The sequence below is a fragment of the Drosophila navojoa genome, chromosome 4 (assembly GCF_054131105.1).
Source record: "Drosophila navojoa isolate 15081-1374.11 chromosome 4, UAZ_NAV_1.0, whole genome shotgun sequence".
In the NCBI taxonomy this organism is placed as follows: Eukaryota; Metazoa; Arthropoda; class Insecta; order Diptera; family Drosophilidae; genus Drosophila; species Drosophila navojoa.
Genome location: NC_142892.1, coordinates 20,615,078 through 20,630,319, shown reverse-complemented (window position 1 = coordinate 20,630,319; position 15,242 = coordinate 20,615,078). Strand labels below are relative to the sequence as shown.

The 15,242-nt window shown below is 43.8% G+C and overlaps 4 protein-coding genes and 1 long non-coding RNA gene across 6 annotated transcripts; 2 read left to right on the top strand and 3 right to left on the bottom strand.

Moving 5' to 3' along the window:
- The first annotated feature begins 4,307 nt into the window (after positions 1 to 4,307).
- rt (Protein O-mannosyltransferase rt) lies at positions 4,308 to 8,887 on the top strand. The gene is made up of 4 exons (XM_018100320.3): positions 4,308 to 5,825; positions 5,892 to 6,454; positions 7,154 to 7,930; positions 7,998 to 8,887. The coding sequence occupies exons 1-4, from the start codon at positions 5,182 to 5,184 to the stop codon at positions 8,717 to 8,719; spliced, it is 2,706 nt and encodes a 901-aa protein (XP_017955809.2). The 5' UTR covers positions 4,308 to 5,181; the 3' UTR covers positions 8,720 to 8,887.
- A 177-nt stretch (positions 8,888 to 9,064) lies between these two features.
- On the top strand, positions 9,065 to 10,900 carry LOC108650971 (EF-hand domain-containing family member B). Its single transcript, XM_018100339.3, has 3 exons — positions 9,065 to 9,673; positions 9,738 to 9,914; positions 9,971 to 10,900. Exons 1-3 carry the CDS (start codon positions 9,153 to 9,155, stop codon positions 10,770 to 10,772), a joined length of 1,500 nt encoding a protein of 499 aa, XP_017955828.1. The 5' UTR covers positions 9,065 to 9,152; the 3' UTR covers positions 10,773 to 10,900.
- Positions 10,901 to 11,127: 227 nt separating this feature from the next.
- On the bottom strand, positions 11,128 to 12,015 carry LOC108650978 (serine protease 1). Its single transcript, XM_018100349.3, has one exon. The coding sequence runs from the start codon at positions 11,979 to 11,981 to the stop codon at positions 11,193 to 11,195; it is 789 nt and encodes a 262-aa protein (XP_017955838.1). The 5' UTR covers positions 11,982 to 12,015; the 3' UTR covers positions 11,128 to 11,192.
- Positions 12,016 to 12,416: 401 nt separating this feature from the next.
- LOC108650982 (mitochondrial import inner membrane translocase subunit TIM14) lies at positions 12,417 to 13,187 on the bottom strand. 2 transcript variants are annotated; one of them, XM_018100359.3, is made up of 3 exons: positions 13,033 to 13,187; positions 12,647 to 12,886; positions 12,417 to 12,575 (listed from the first exon to the last, which is right to left on the bottom strand). In XM_018100359.3, the coding sequence occupies exons 1-3, from the start codon at positions 13,033 to 13,035 to the stop codon at positions 12,462 to 12,464; spliced, it is 357 nt and encodes a 118-aa protein (XP_017955848.1). In that variant the 5' UTR covers positions 13,036 to 13,187; the 3' UTR covers positions 12,417 to 12,461. The 2 variants fall into 2 exon arrangements, with proteins under 2 accessions (XP_017955848.1, XP_017955847.1); XM_018100358.3 differs by lacking the exon at positions 13,033 to 13,187 and having other exon boundaries at positions 12,647 to 13,026.
- A 758-nt stretch (positions 13,188 to 13,945) lies between these two features.
- Positions 13,946 to 15,154, bottom strand: LOC149091495 (uncharacterized). The gene is made up of 2 exons (XR_016196736.1): positions 14,835 to 15,154; positions 13,946 to 14,619 (listed from the first exon to the last, which is right to left on the bottom strand). It is a non-coding gene; the product is annotated as an uncharacterized LOC149091495 (long non-coding RNA).
- Between the last annotated feature and the right edge of the window lie 88 nt (positions 15,155 to 15,242).

The window sequence follows — 15,242 nt, the reverse complement described above, 5'->3', positions numbered from 1 at the left end:
CAATATTTGCATATGAGAGATGAAATGAATAAGTCTTGATATACTTACTTTAAGTAGCTTAGTTTTCTTATCTAATATCAAAGAATTCCAATACTCGCTTAGAATAGATAGTCAAAGTAACTTAATAATTAACAAATTGAAATGTAATAATATTAATTAAAATTGAGATAGTTTAAATGCTCTCCCGTCCCGTATTTGAGGAAGAATTAATCAATTTCAAAATTTTTATATTTGGCTTAAGGGTAATTAATTTTTCTTTATACAAAGTCTAGACTTATTTTATGTCTGTGCAGCTGAGATATCATAATTACACAGAACTTAATTTGAACATAGTTAATCTAATCTAATCATCTACACACCTAATCTAAAAATCAAACATAAATATGATATTTTCTAAGCTAAATTCAAACATAATTTTTGCACAGGAAAAAGTAGAGTTTTTATACCCTGAACCCATTGAAAACGGGAAATCAGGGTATAATGGTTTTGTTAAAAGTATGTAACAGGCAGAAGGAGGCGTGGCAGACCCCACAAAGTATATATATTCTTGATCAGGACGACAAACTGAGTCGATTTGGCCCTGTCCGTCTGTCTGTCCGTCCGTCCGTCCGTCCGTCCGTCCGTCCGTCCGTCCGTCCGTCCGTCCGTCCGTATGTATGAACGCGTCGATTTCCGAAGATATAAGAGCTAGAGACTTCAACTTTTTTTTAAAATGTCCGTATATATCACGCGCAGATCGAGTTTATCACTAAAAAACGATAACTCATTCCGATACTTTTTTATCGATAAAAAACCTTATCGAAGATCAGTTAAAAAATTATATCTCCTACATCTTTCAAGCTAGAGTCTCCAAATTTAAAACGTATATTAAGAAAATTTTTAGAAAATTTCGGTTTTTGTTAAAATTTACCCCCCACCCCTAAATCCATCCCCTCACCCTCATCTTTGTAAAAGTCGTATATCAAATACTAGAGACTTGTGCTTCGGTATACACATACATTTTAACATTATGATTACGTTCTGAAAGTTTCATTACGATCGTACGTCTAGAAATTAAATTATTCAACAAATAAGTTTTCATTATATTGCCAACACTGCAGCGCAACCCAAGCGCAATCTCCTGTATATGCGAGTGTGTGTATGCGTGTGTTTGTTTGTATGCGTGTGTGTGTGCGTGTATTTGTATGTATGCGTGTGTGTGTGCGTGTGTGTTTCCTAATTATTTTTGAAATATCAGCTGCTTGTAGGGTTCAGGGGATCTCGTAGTCGAGCAGTCTCGACTAGAGCTTTCTTACTTGTTTAATAAATATATATGTGTATGTATATATATTTATACCCTGAACCCATTGAAAATGGGAAATCAGGGTATAATGGTTTTGTTAAAAGTATGTAACAGGCAGAAGGAGGCGTGGCAGACCCCACAAAGTATATATATTCTTGATCAGGGCGACGAGCTGAGTTGATTTAGCCCTGTCCGTCTGTCTGTCCGTATGTATGAACGCGTCGATTTCAGAAGATATAAGAGCTAGAGACTTCAACTTTTTTTTAAAATGTCCGTATATATCACGCGCAGATCGAGTTTATCACTAAAAAACGATAACTCATTCCGATACTTTTTTATCGATAAAAAACCTTATCGAAGATCAGTTAAAAAATTATATCTCCTACATCTTTCAAGCTAGAGTCTCCAAATTTAAAACGTATATTAAGAAAATTTTTAGAAAATTTCGGTTTTTGTTAAAATTTACCCCCCACCCCTAAATCCATCCCCTCACCCTCATCTTTGTAAAAGTCGTATATCAAATACTAGAGACTTGTCCTTCGGTATACACATACATTTAAACATTATAATTATGTTTTGAAAGTTTCATTACGATCGTACGTCTAGAAATCAAATTATTCAACAAGTAAGTTCTCATAATATTGCCACACAGCAGCGCAACCCAAGCGCAATCGCCTGTATATGCGTGTGTGTGTGTGCGTGTGTTTGTTTGTATGTGTATGTGTGGCCGTGTATTTGTTTGTATGTGTGTGTGTGTGTGTGTGTGTGTGTGTGTGTGTGTGTGTGTGTACGTGTGTGTGTGCTAATTATTATTGAAATATCAGTTCCTTGTAGGGTTCAGGGGATCTCGTAGTCGAGCAGTCTCGACTAGAGCTTTCTTACTTGTTTTATTTTAATATCGATATCATTTTTTGCTTTGCATCTATATATCCAAATAGCTTTATTTTTTATTTAAGATCTATTATATATATACATATATATATATATACTTAAAAACAAATTTTCTAAATGTCTCTACTTTCCAAATTTCATCTATTTATATTTAACTTATTAAATTAAACTTTAGAACATATATTATTTCATATTTAATATAATAATAACATCAACTACGAGTAATCAAAACTAAGAATTTCGCTAGCGTGACTTCACACAGCAACAAACACAAATTTAATTATAATAAATAAAAACTTTTGCGGTTCATAAATTATTCTGTGCTCCTGAACGTATGCAACGAAATTTTAGCAAAGGCGCCGCATATTTCACGCAAATAAGTATGCTACACTTTTGACTCACGCTGAAGCTTAGAGGCGTAGTTTATAGAGAAAAAGTGGAGTAAGCTACTAATATAATTTAACTTGATGCAAACTAATTACAAAGTTAAAAATACAATTTAACTGTTTATGTACTTAGGCAAATTTTATTATATTTATGAACACGTTAAGCCAACTTTTTGCTAATTTGATTTAATTATGTATTCACATTCAAGGACCTCGAGATTCTGAGCAGCAGTCACTGAAGTGCCAAGTGCATTAATGAGTTTTGTAGCAGCAACAAGCGGCTTGCAACACAATAGCCAGGCGCAGCATGTGGCATAATCAGAATGCTGCACAGAGGCTATAATCAGACACGGAAGACACAGTTAAACAGGCAGAGAATGAGAGTTGTGGCAGTGGGAGTGGGGAGGTAGGGCAAAAGGACACGGATACGGCTACGGATACGGACACGGACACGGACGCCATTAACCAAAAACGTTGGCTGAAGGGTACGAAACGTCCTCGACCTAGTTCAATGTCAATGTCATTGTGCCACATTATCGCCGTTTGGCATCGTCGTTGGCAACGGCGACGGCGACGGCGACGTCGTCGTCCTTTGGCAGGCTTGGCCTTGGCTGGGAGTGAAACGAGCGCACGAGTCGAGGCCACGGCCACGGCCACGAACATTGCCCAAAGTGGCACACGGCAGGGCCCAGGACCCCAAAACCAAATCCAGACCAGTGGCTGGCCCCATCCCATCCTATCCCATTCCGGGCGCCTCTCGAAATGAGGCTCAGCCATGGCGGAGGATGTTGCAGCGTTGGTGTTGCATGTGCCAGGCGTTTGGTGGCGACAATATCCTTGCACTTGTGCGGGTCCTGTCGCGAGGCTGGGGCACCACACAGCACACACACACACACAGACAGAGGCTGGCAGCCAATCCACCAACAGCAATAGCAGCAGCAGCAGCAGTAAGCTCGTCTCGTTGCCTCCTTTTGGGCCGTGTTGTTGTTTTGCCGGCCGGGTGCAAGGACCCAGCTACCAGCAACCAACAGGCCCCCAACTCCAGTTTGCAATCGCGTTGCACTCTCTGCTGCAGCTATGCCATCCAGACACCCACGCCCAGCATCGCCATCGCCAACGCCAGAACTGAAATGGGGACCACACAGTCAACGCCTAAATGGCCCCAATGCCTCACTCCATTTGCATTTCACCATCAGCCAGCCAAACAGCCAGTCCAACTTCTATTTTGTATTGCTATCTCCTTCTAGCTGTCTCGCTCACGCACGAACTTCGCCTCCCCCAGGAGACCGAAACATCAGCACCCGACAAAGTCTCCATTAAGCCCATAGACAAAAGGTTTGAGTTAAGTGCCGTTACGTATGTTCTCTACATAAAAGTGCTCTCTCTGACTCTCTCTGTCTGTGTGTGTGTGAGTGTGCTTTGCTATTTAAAGTCATAGCACATCCAGGAGCGCCAATGTGTATATTTGCATTAGGGTGTCTCACTACAGAAAAATTTTTTTTTTGAATATATATTTAATAATATAATATATATGCTTATAAATTCATAAATATAATAGTGCTACCACATAAACCTTAAACGTATTTATTATTCATTCATATGAATACATTATTATACATTTATATATACATATGTATAAACAAATATAATCTTAAAAATAAAAAAAAAATAATATGTGCACAATTTTTCAACAAGAATTTAATAACACTTAAGCAAAAAGTACTTCAAACAAGTGCTACACTTAACAAATATTTATCTTGTGGCTTACTAAACGTTTGTCGCACGCCACCTTCAAATCCGCTATGCCAAAAAAAGCTGTCATAAAATAACAGTTGTTTACATTGTTGTTTTTACTGACCATTGCAGTGGAAGAACTGGAAAAGAGAGTGACTGAGAGAGAGGGAGAGAGCAAGCGATCGAGAGAGAGTGGCTGTGAAGCAGAAATGGGTTAAGAATCAAAGTGGGCAACAGGCGCAGTCAAAACACAAACACCAAACGGGTCGCATTCCAGCGCCGGCTGCGCAGTCAGCGAACGCGAGCAGCAAACCACTGCGGCTGCGCAGACACCTTGGCCGCCGAAGTTAGTGCGCGTCGAGATCTTAAGCGAACAAGTCGGCAGGTTGCGGACCGAATGACCGAATGAGTGGAGCGAAGCAAAAAGCAGAATAAAGTCAACTTAAAATATGCGTGAGTCTCATCGTCGCCGACTCACGTACATAGCAGAAATATATTTTTAGTAATCTCTTCTCTTACTGCTGCTGTCGCTGCGTGCGAGCGCGTGTGTGTGTATTTGTGTGTGTTTTGAACTTTCTTCGAGGCTGCTGGGCGCTTATGCATGATATTTGTGGACAGAGAGAAGTCAACAACAACAACGCAAGCAACAACAAGAACAAGTGGCATAGTGCAAAATCAAGTTTCTTGGCAGACGTGGCAACAAACTATACAAACAAAATAATTTGGAAGTCTTACATTATTCCATTCACAATAATATGTGTACGTGTGTCAAGTATTTAAAAAGTGAAAGTGTGAGGAAATTGGGAAACTAAAAAAAAAGAAAAGAAACAAAAACAAAACAAAAGAAATTAAAATTCTCACGTTGCAACTATTGTTGCAGTTTACATCATGTCCAGCCACAGCGTGCAACGGCGCAAAACAGCGCGCTCCAAGTCAAAGCAAAAACAACAACAACAGTCAGCTAATGTTGCGGAAAACCTCATCGACAATCAAAACGCCAGCAACGAACAAAACGAAAGACTTCACTTTCGCAGCCGTTCAGCAACCTTAGCAGCGACGTCAGCGGCCGCAGCGCCATTCAGCTGCATTTCACCTTCACCATTGTGCTGTAATGGTATACTGCCCACCACCGCGGTCTCAGCCATGCTCAACTGTTGCCGCGACATCAATTGCCATTTGAATTCACCACTGCGCGGCAGCGTTGAGCGCAGTCAACGCTCAGAGAGCCGGCAATCATTTCTAACTTCCGAGACGATAACAAGAACAACATCTTCGCCTACGCCTACCTCTGCATCAAAACAATCGCGTTCGCGTTCTCGTTCCCATTCTCATTCCCATTCCAGTTCTCGCTCGTCTTCGTGTAGCGTCGGCGACAATCCGCACAAGCAGAGGGAAGGCAGCGCAGTCGATGCGAACAGAGCTGGGAGAGCGCAATTAACCGTTAGTCTGCACATTGATCTCATCAGCTGGGGTCTGTTCGTGCTCGCATTTATTACGCGATTCTATAAGCTCGCAACGCCCGCGCATGTTGTGTACGTAATAAATTTTAAGAGACTTATTTGTATTAATTAATTATAATTGAATTCTGAAATTCACAGTTTCGATGAGCTGCACTTTGGAAAATATATTTCGCTATATATGCGAAACATCTTCTTCTTCGATCAGCATCCGCCACTGGGCAAGCAGTTGATAGCTGGCCTGGTCAGCTTCGCTGGCTACGACGGCAATTACACGTTCTCACGAATCGGCGCCCCCTATGGGCCAAATGTGCCCATCTTCTGGCTACGCTTTCTGCCCGCTCTCTGTGGAAGTCTGCTCGCGCCGGCAGTGTACCATCTGCTGCTGGAAGCGCGGCTTCGTCGCTGGTCGGCAGCGCTTGGCGGCTTGCTCGTAGTGCTGGATAATGCGCTGCTCACGCAGTCGCGCTTCATTCTCATGGAATCTATGCTGCTGCTGGCCAGCACTGTGGGCATTAGCTTCCTGTTGCGTTTCCAGCGCTGCTCGCTGGGCAGCCTCAAGTGGCTGAGCAGCGGCGTCGCGGCTGCGCTGTTTTTAGCCTGCGCTGGCTGCATCAAATATGTTGGCTTTCTCGCTATGGGACTTGCGGGCTATTTGCTGTGTCGCCATCTTTGGAAGCTGCTTTACGATGCGACTCTGACAAGTGAGTCAAGGAATGATTTAAGAGCGGCATTCAGAATGAGAGAAGAGAAAGTTAGCGGAGAGTAATTGATACTCTCTCTCGGATAAGAGGTTGTTAGGGATGTTGGAAATTATTTAATGGGATGTTGGTAAAGCAGATAATGAGATAAGATGAACGTAAAATAACTTTATAAACAGAAGAATATATCTGGGGAGTTAATTAACATTAAACATATAACAGAGTTATGTAAATAAAAAAAACTTTCTGCACCTTTAACAATAGGTGATCATATAATTATTAGATAGCAAGCTGTTAATAATAATAATTTCGTTAGAGTAAGGTATTTTCATATGAATTTCAAGTGACTATCACATCGATAATATAGAGATGAGAATTTTGTTACCAATAAACATAATAGGGAGATCTCAATGAGATAAGAAAGACAGCTTGTTGTTTAGGAAGTAGAGAGACAGTAGAAAGATAGAAATATAAGCAGCAATAGATAAGTAGAGAGATTAAGAGAATAAGATTAAGAGTTGAGGTTAACAGGTTTCTAATATTTCTTAATCATATGATCTTTACGATCGTATACATAGAACTTGTCGGAATATGTTTACCTGACCTGTTTTAGTGCTGACTTGTTTACTTTCTCATTCTGTTGCCATTTGCTCAGCTAAGAAATATAAAAGATCTCAAGCCCAACCTTGTCTATTTCACCAGATAAACAACTGTGGATGCACGCCTTGAGCAGACTGTTGCTGTTCGTGGGCATTCCCTTGGCCGTGTACCTGGGCGTCTTCTACGTCCACTTGACAACGCTGCATCGAGCGGGGCCTCACGACACGATCATGACGAGCGCCTTCCAGGCCTCGCTGGAGGGTGGGCTGGCCTCGATCACGCGGGGACAGCCGCTGGCTGTGGTGCACGGATCGCAGATTACGCTGAGGCACACACACGGACGCGCCTGCTGGCTGCACTCGCACGCAGCTGTGTATCCTGTGAGGTATAAGGATAATCGCGGCTCTTCGCATCAGCAGCAGGTGACATGCTACTCCTTCAAGGATGTGAACAACTGGTGGATCGTGAAGCGACCGGAGCGTGATGATCTGGTAGTGGGCGAGCAGCCGGATGCCATCAAACATGGCGACGTCATCCAGCTGGTGCACGGCATCACTAGCCGTGCCCTCAACTCGCACGACGTGGCTGCCCCAATGACGCCCCAGTGCCAGGAGGTCAGCTGCTACATAGACTACGAGATCAAGATGGCCGGGGAGCTGCTGTGGCGCGTGGAGATCCTCAACCGGCAGACCGAGGGCGACCACTGGCACGCCATCAAGTCGGAGATACGACTGATACACGAGACCACAGGAGCGGCGTTGCGGTTCAGCGGGCGACAGCTGCCCAGCTGGGGCTACAATCAGCACGAGGTGGTGGCCGATCGCGAGAGGCAGCATCAGGACGCCATCTGGAATGTGGAGGAGCATCGCTACACCAAGAGTAAGCCAGAGAGAGTAGACAAGGTTGAACAGAAGTTGCTAGATCTTCATCTCGTTTCTCTTTGCAGCTCAGGATCAGCGGGAGCGAGAGCGCCAACTGCTCTCCGCCGAGATGATTCCCACACAGCCCACCAAGCTCTCCTTCTGGTCCAAGCTGCTGGAGCTCCAGACCAAGATGCTGTGGCACGCCAAGCAGCTGCAGAGCCACATGTACAGCTCGCAGCCGCACGAGTGGCCGCTGCTGGACAAGGGCATCGCCTACTGGCTGGACGACAGCTCCAGCGCCCAAATCTATTTGCTGGGAAACGTGCTCATCTGGTATGTGGCCAGCGCTGGGCTCGTCCTCTATGCCACGCTCCTCGTCTTCTATGCCTTGCGGCGCCGTCGCCTGTGCTTCGATATCTCGGCCAGCGAGTGGCGTCGCTTCCTCAGTGCTGGGGACACTTTCTTTGTGGGCTATCTGGTGCACTATTTGCCGTACTTCTTCATGGACCGCACGCTCTTCCTGCACAACTATTTGCCGGCGTTCGCCTTCAAGCTGCTGCTCCTCAGCTTTGTGCTGGATCATCTGGACTATTTGCTGAGACGCCATTGCAGCGGACGGGCCGTTCACTTGGTGCGCCTCTATCGTCTGATGCTGATCGCCTGGCTGGTCGCAGCCGCAGCGACCTTCTTCAAGTTCTTGCCATTGAGCTACGGCTCACGAAAGATGTCTGCCAAGGAGATTATTGACCTGCGCTGGAAGGACACCTGGGACTTTATACTGCAAAAGAACTATGCATTGCATTAAGACTGTCTCTACCGCATCCCACTTCCGCGACTCGACTCCACTGTACCCTGTACAATAAACCCCAATACTTGAGTTGGAGAAGCCAATTTAAGCCTAAGTTATTAATATCCTGTTCTTTACTCGGCTAATTCAGCTAATAATAAAATTATTTATTTATTTAATTGTCAATATCTGTGAAAGTTTCTTGTAAATATTTAGTATATATGAGTTAGCTTAGTGTTACGAAGAAATGTATTTGTAACTGATGCCCCTCTATGCAATTCTCAACATTTCAAGGAAATTCCTATTATATAGTTCTCCATTCAAAGCTCTGTTAAACGAAAGACTAGGCAAGCCTCTAGCATAGGATTAACAATCAACATTTCGATTTCAAGGCAAACCCTAGTGAAACTAACATTGAAGACTTTACATATATTAGCGAACGAGAGTAGAAATGGCCAACACAGGACGTTTTAAGGACCGCAGCCCGGATATCCGTCCAGCTGGGTTGGCCTCGGTGCTGGAACCGGACAATTCGACCGGCACTTGCATGACCATCTCGCACATCGAGGAGCTGGCCGAGCATCTGATACGGCAGGACTGCAAGCGCAGGCAATTGAAGAATGCGGGCCTGCTGTATGCAGAGGCGCCGTGCCTACCGAACGTCAGTGTGCCGGAGCTGATGGCCATGGAGAAGTCCAAGTCACGTTTCATGATGTTCAAGGAGAAAATGTCCGAGGATATGTACCTCAAGCAGGCCAGGCTCGGCGAGGTGATGCCCACCGGCTCCAAGCCCGACCATATTAACAATTTGAACACCACATTCGGCTGTGAGACCAACTCGAGTGGCGGCGTCTACGATATCATCTTGCCGCGCAAGCCGGCGGAGCAAGTGAATCGTGAATTTGGCAAGTTTCACGACAAATACATCCTCAGTCACAATCACTATTTTCCCTCGGAGCAAGTGAATCGCAGGTGCAACAAGAACTGCCTCTCTCTGTATCTCCTCCTCTTTGTCATAGCTCTAATATCTTTCCAGGTACAAGGCGCCCTTTGACAGGCGGCTCACCTATGGCGCTGCCTACAATGTCGACGTTACGGGCAAGATGGTGAAGCGTTGCATGCAGCAGTGCGCCGGAAATGTGATCATTATTAGCAAGGAGCAAATGGACTTTATAGATCGCACCTATCCGCGTCTGGGCAAAAAGTTAAAGAAGTAAGTCAAACCCTCAGCTGTGTTCCGGTCCCTGTCTGATTCAGTATCTGCTGCAGATATCCCTATTCAGTGCCCCAGCATATGACCTTTGGCAGGCCATCCCCCCAGGACCTGTGCGACGGCAAGATGCTCATCGAGGACATATCGCCATGCCAGAGCAACAAGCATCTGATCGACGCCTTGGGTCATCTCAACATGTGGCGCCACAAGCTGCAGCTGCGCGCCGACTTCCAAATGTTCGATCTCATCTCGGTGCTGGAGCACAGTGACAAGGAGCAGACGCGTCATCTGCCGCTGACGAAGATCTTCGAGGTGATGCACAAGATGCATCTGTATATCGATATCTACAAGATGCGCACCACTCTCTCGCATTTCAAGATGATCCTCGACGAGAACTGCCCCAACGAGCGGGTGAACTACGACACGTTCTGTCAGTTGCTCAACATACAGCATCCGCTGCCCACGACGGGCAATATCTCAATGATGCCGCCGAATATCTACAACAAGGATACCACCTATCGGTTGCTCTGCGCCGATCTTGGCAAGACGCCGGTGGAGGCGGCGCCGTTGCTGAAGAAGAGCCCCAAGAAGACGGATGAAGACAATACTCATGTCAAAGATCTGCTCACGCCGAATATAGCGACGCTGCATGGTCTGCTGCCCAGCGATTTTGAGATGTTGCGACCCAGGGACCATTTAGAGGAAATATTTAAGGACATTGTCAGCGATGCAGACTTTGAGACGATATGGCAGCAGCTTATGAATACACACAGGGATCAGGATGGCCTGGTCTCTATAGATCAGTTCCGCGATGTCATGGAGAATACCGAGCTAGCCGGCCAGACAGCCAATGCATAGAAGAACGCAAATTTTAATGAACACAAATTCAAAGTAGCACGCGCAACACTTAATTAAATTTTGAATCAAAGTAGAGCAGGCAATTTTTACACTGCTTTGTCGATAATTTAAAAATTGTAATGATATGAGATACTGCTTTATAACGATATATTATAATAAATTTGTGGGATTAACTCTTATTTGATTTTTAAATTTATTGCATCAGGTATCAGATTCAAAGTCGATGCTTACAAATTCTATAAATAATAATTAAACAAATTGGTAGATGACTCGATATATCGACAGTAATACACGATTGCAACATTTTAAAAATTACATATCGATATATCTGTTAAAGCTAAAAGCACACACTGTATCGGTATTTGCTTTGAAATATAATTGTATCGATAAGTCTTACATGATTTCAAAAATTGATTGCAGCTAATATGAAACGCCGGATATCTGGCGTATCCATTGCAAGTGATGAGTCACACGGACAAAACCGGCTGGCGCTGAAGAGAGGCAACTGCTAGCATCGCTAAACGACGTGATGCCTATTAGAAGGGGCTCATCATACGTGACCAGTGGACCGCCGGAGTCACCATCACAAATGGATCTGCCCTCGGGTGTGCCCACACACAAAACGCTCTCCGGGAGCTTCCCATAGCTGCGCGAGCACTCAGAATTGCTGATCACATTCAAGTCGATGCACTGCAGCCAGTCGGGCATGTCGCTGGCATCGGAGGTGCTGCCCCAGCCACACGTGATGACCGCAGCGTTCTCAAAACTCTCCTCAAGCTGATTGAGGCCAGGCAGCTTCACTTTGTTGACCAGCGACCAGAAGTCCACATGCGGTGTGCGTATGAGCGCAATGTCATTGCCAATGCTGCCCGGCCAGTCGGGGTGCTGCACCACATCCTCAATGCCCACCTCCAAGTGGAAGAGCGCCTCCGTTCGCCTCGTGGCTCCATAGTAAATGCTTACCGCATCAATGTGATCCGTGCAGTGGGCCGCAGTTAGCACCCAGCTGTGATCTATGATCGAGCCACCACACCACCTGCCCAACTGACCCTCAAGGAGCAGAAGACCCACAATGTAGGGTGTTTGCCCCACAAAAGCTGGATAGCCATTGGTGATAATGGAGTCCGCCGTGGCCGTCAAAGGACCAGCGTGAACTTGGAGGGGAATCGAAAGTGCTAAAAGCCGAAGTGTTAACCAAGCGAACTGCATTGCTATTGAACTGATGAGCTGCAGAGTTTTCTGATGATATTTATAGAGCTTAAGTCCAAATTGCTCAACTTGAAGACGATTAGGGACTGTATTATCTTTAAGCGTAATGAGTTTAGACATTAAGAACTTGGTTAATGGGGAATTGTGCATACTGAAGAGTTTCTATAGAACAAAATATAGTAAGGAATCTCTGAACTATGAATGAAATTTAGGCGGAATTTGTTAGCTGCTGAATTGCCTTTAGCAATATTTAGTTGTCAGAGCAAATCTTAACTTTTAAGAGAAACTGCAATATCAATGCCTATATTCTATGGATATATCTTCTTAAACTTAACTGTCTAGAAGTTAATCAACATGATTTCTAAATTCACAAACGCTTTAACTCAGCAGCAACGCTTTACACACTTTACATAAACAAATAAAAACTAATATAGATTTCTTAAAGCTATTTACATTTTTATTTACAATATTCTGATTAATTTACTTGGCGTTGTCTAGAAAATCTTTTGCCTCGTTTATTTTTGCCGCCAAATAGGGAGAGCCGCCCCGATCTGGATGATTGAGCAACATTATCCTTTTATGTGCATCCTTAACCTGCGGCCACGAGTTCACAAGTTAGTGAAGATTAGTGGCTGAGCAATATATGTATGTGTTCCGCTACTCACCTTTAGCTTGGAGGCACTGGGACTGACGCCCAGTATGAGGGCCGCTTCGCGTTTATTCATTTTGGGATCGAAGCCGCCTTTGTAGTATTTGGCATTGGCCATGCTCTCCGCATCGAATTTGGGCAGGTTCTTGAGCGCCTCGTTGAATTTGCTTGTCATCTGCGGCATGCGGCGCAGCAGGTGCTTGCCAGCAAAGCCCACTGCGGCCACGCCAAGGCCTGCTAGGATGATGGAGCTCGTCTTGTATTGTTGGATAGCGCGCGGGTCAGGTTTCATTTGGTGCATGGGCATTGCGTTAAAATATGAAACGAGGTTCAAAAAATTTGTACATGTAGTTCAGGCGTTTTATTTTAATTTCACACAAATATCTATTCTAAATTTTGTACCATTTTATGTAATCGATGTATCTGACGAAATCAGCTGTGACTTAAAATGTGATGACTGCTTGAAACAGCATCTTATCGCAATGTTGTGCACGTTGTGGCAGTGAAATCGAAATCGACTATCGGCAAACATCGATTGCTGGACAGCGAAACTGCCTGTTTAGATCGAAATATCGATTTATGAACTATCATAATTGCCATTATTTTTGTCGAACGCATCTAAAATAATTTGTTTCGCTTCTTTTTAACAAATCAAAATTGCTAAAGTATTCAAGTAATATATATCTTAAGGAAGCGAGAGAATACTCTCTGAGCTATAGTTCTGATATAGCTCTGACTTTTAAAACAGTAAAGAACTGATTGATGCTAATTGGAATGGAAATTGGACTGCTTAATTCAATTCGAAGCGGCATTTTCATTTGAATATGTACAAATTAACGATTCGTTGGAGCTTGTTCTTCGTTTCTAAAACGTCAAGTATTTTTGGCTCGTTTTGTTTGCAGCTTTACAGCTTTCATTCAAATAATCGGTTTTTAGTAAAAACCAAAATAAAAATCAGCTGTTTTTGCAGCTGGCCAAATAACAAAATTCAGTGGTCTACAGCTGATTTTCCAAAACCAGGGCTCCCACAAGTACTCAACAGTTGTGTTGCAGCTGCTCACCTGAGTAAAGAAAACCAGTTTAATTATTCAAAAGAAATATGATTTAATGCAGCAACTTTAAGAAAATCACTTACTTACAAAAGGTTTACTCTAATATTATCCAGTATTTAGGCATTTTGAATTTTGAAAAATTTGTTTGTGGAATTCAATCGATATTTTTGCCCACCATCGATTAGCTTGGCTTATCGATTAGCTTTGGTATCGTTCGAAACGTATCGGGCTCACACAAAACAAGTGAAGAAGAAGCGTGAAAATTTGATGTGCAAAGTTTTAAAAACGAAATTTTTCTATATTATTGATTATCAGAAGCAAAAAAGTGTCAATTGGTTTGCTAGGTGATAAATTCGTGTGCCTGTGTCGTTGATGTGTTGTTGTTGGCGGTGCTGTTGGTGTTAGCTGAAGTAGAAAAAGAACTACAAAAATATATATTTGGCGAAAGGCATCATCAGCAGTCAGCATCGAGCAGCCGTCAAACTGGAGCGTATTCCGGAGTATTTGCGCGACACGGTCGACTGGTTGATGGGGTAAGTGCGTAACGTAATCAGCTGCAGCAGCATAAATACCCAATGCGCAAACATTCAGATGCAAACGCAATGGGATGTGATTTTTTATTTGTTATAAATAGTATGCAGCCTGCCCTAAAGACGATAACAGCGACGAACCGACGGCGTAGTCGACATCGACATCGCGACGTAACGTCGTCTCGTCGCTTTGTCGCCTCGTCTTGGTGGTGTCTTTTGTGTCCTCTGCGTTTTGCTTCGTCGCTGTTTGGCATTTCGCCAATTGGCCTCGTTTCGCATCTCTTTTTCGCCGACAAAAGCAAAAGCTTTGTTGTTGTTACGTCTGGCCTAGCCGCCATCGCAGGAGTTTCATTTGCTGTTATTGTTTTTGTTTTTCTACTTCGTACTGTTGTTGTTATCGCTCTGCCCTGCAAAATCAATAAAATCCATTTTTGTTTTATTGTTATTGTTGTGTTTTTATCGATTTCTCAAATGTAACGCAAGTCAAGTCGCAAGTGTTTTGATTTTTATCTACTCGCACGCAAACCAATACACACAAGCATAAACACAAACACAAGTAAACGCAGTTACACATGCACACGAACACACACACAGATGCAGGCAGGCATGCTCACTCACGCACACAGATATTTATTTATGCACTTTGCTTCCTCGTGTCCATTCATCAAGGCCAAACTGCATTTTCGATATCGTTTATTTGTCTTTATCCTCGTTCGTTCGCTCACTTTTTGACCCCCTTCGCCTTCCTCTTCAACTACTCGCTTCCATTGTTACTGCGCCCATGGCGTACTGCTGCTGCTGCTGTTGTTGTTGTTGTTCTTCTTCTTCTTTTACTATTTTGTTTAAGTTTGTACGCATTTTTGTTGTTGCCGAGCGATAAGCGAAGCCGGTTTAATGAACTTGCCAATTTACTCACAATCTGTAATCAAAAACGTAAAAACAAACAAATCACATATGTACATACATAGCAACAACAATAACAAACAGTTTCATAGATCATCTAAATAAACGCACACAAAGGCACTCTCTT

Bases quoted from the DNA above. Each gene is read 5' to 3' on its own strand.
- rt (XM_018100320.3), top strand. From the start codon at position 5,182: ATGTCCAGCCACAGCGTGCAACGGCGCAAAACAGCGCGCTCCAAGTCA. The intron at 5,826-5,891 runs GTACGTAATAAA...TGAAATTCACAG, and splicing joins GCAACGCCCGCGCATGTTGT to TTTCGATGAGCTGCACTTTG. The intron at 7,931-7,997 runs GTAAGCCAGAGA...TTCTCTTTGCAG, and splicing joins GGAGCATCGCTACACCAAGA to CTCAGGATCAGCGGGAGCGA.
- LOC108650971 (XM_018100339.3), top strand. From the start codon at position 9,153: ATGGCCAACACAGGACGTTTTAAGGACCGCAGCCCGGATATCCGTCCA. The intron at 9,674-9,737 runs GTGCAACAAGAA...ATATCTTTCCAG, and splicing joins TCGGAGCAAGTGAATCGCAG to GTACAAGGCGCCCTTTGACA. The intron at 9,915-9,970 runs GTAAGTCAAACC...TATCTGCTGCAG, and splicing joins CTGGGCAAAAAGTTAAAGAA to ATATCCCTATTCAGTGCCCC.
- LOC108650978 (XM_018100349.3), bottom strand. From the start codon at position 11,981: ATGCAGTTCGCTTGGTTAACACTTCGGCTTTTAGCACTTTCGATTCCC.
- LOC108650982 (XM_018100358.3), bottom strand. From the start codon at position 12,937: ATGCCCATGCACCAAATGAAACCTGACCCGCGCGCTATCCAACAATAC. The intron at 12,576-12,646 runs GTGAGTAGCGGA...TCGTGGCCGCAG, and splicing joins CCAGTGCCTCCAAGCTAAAG to GTTAAGGATGCACATAAAAG.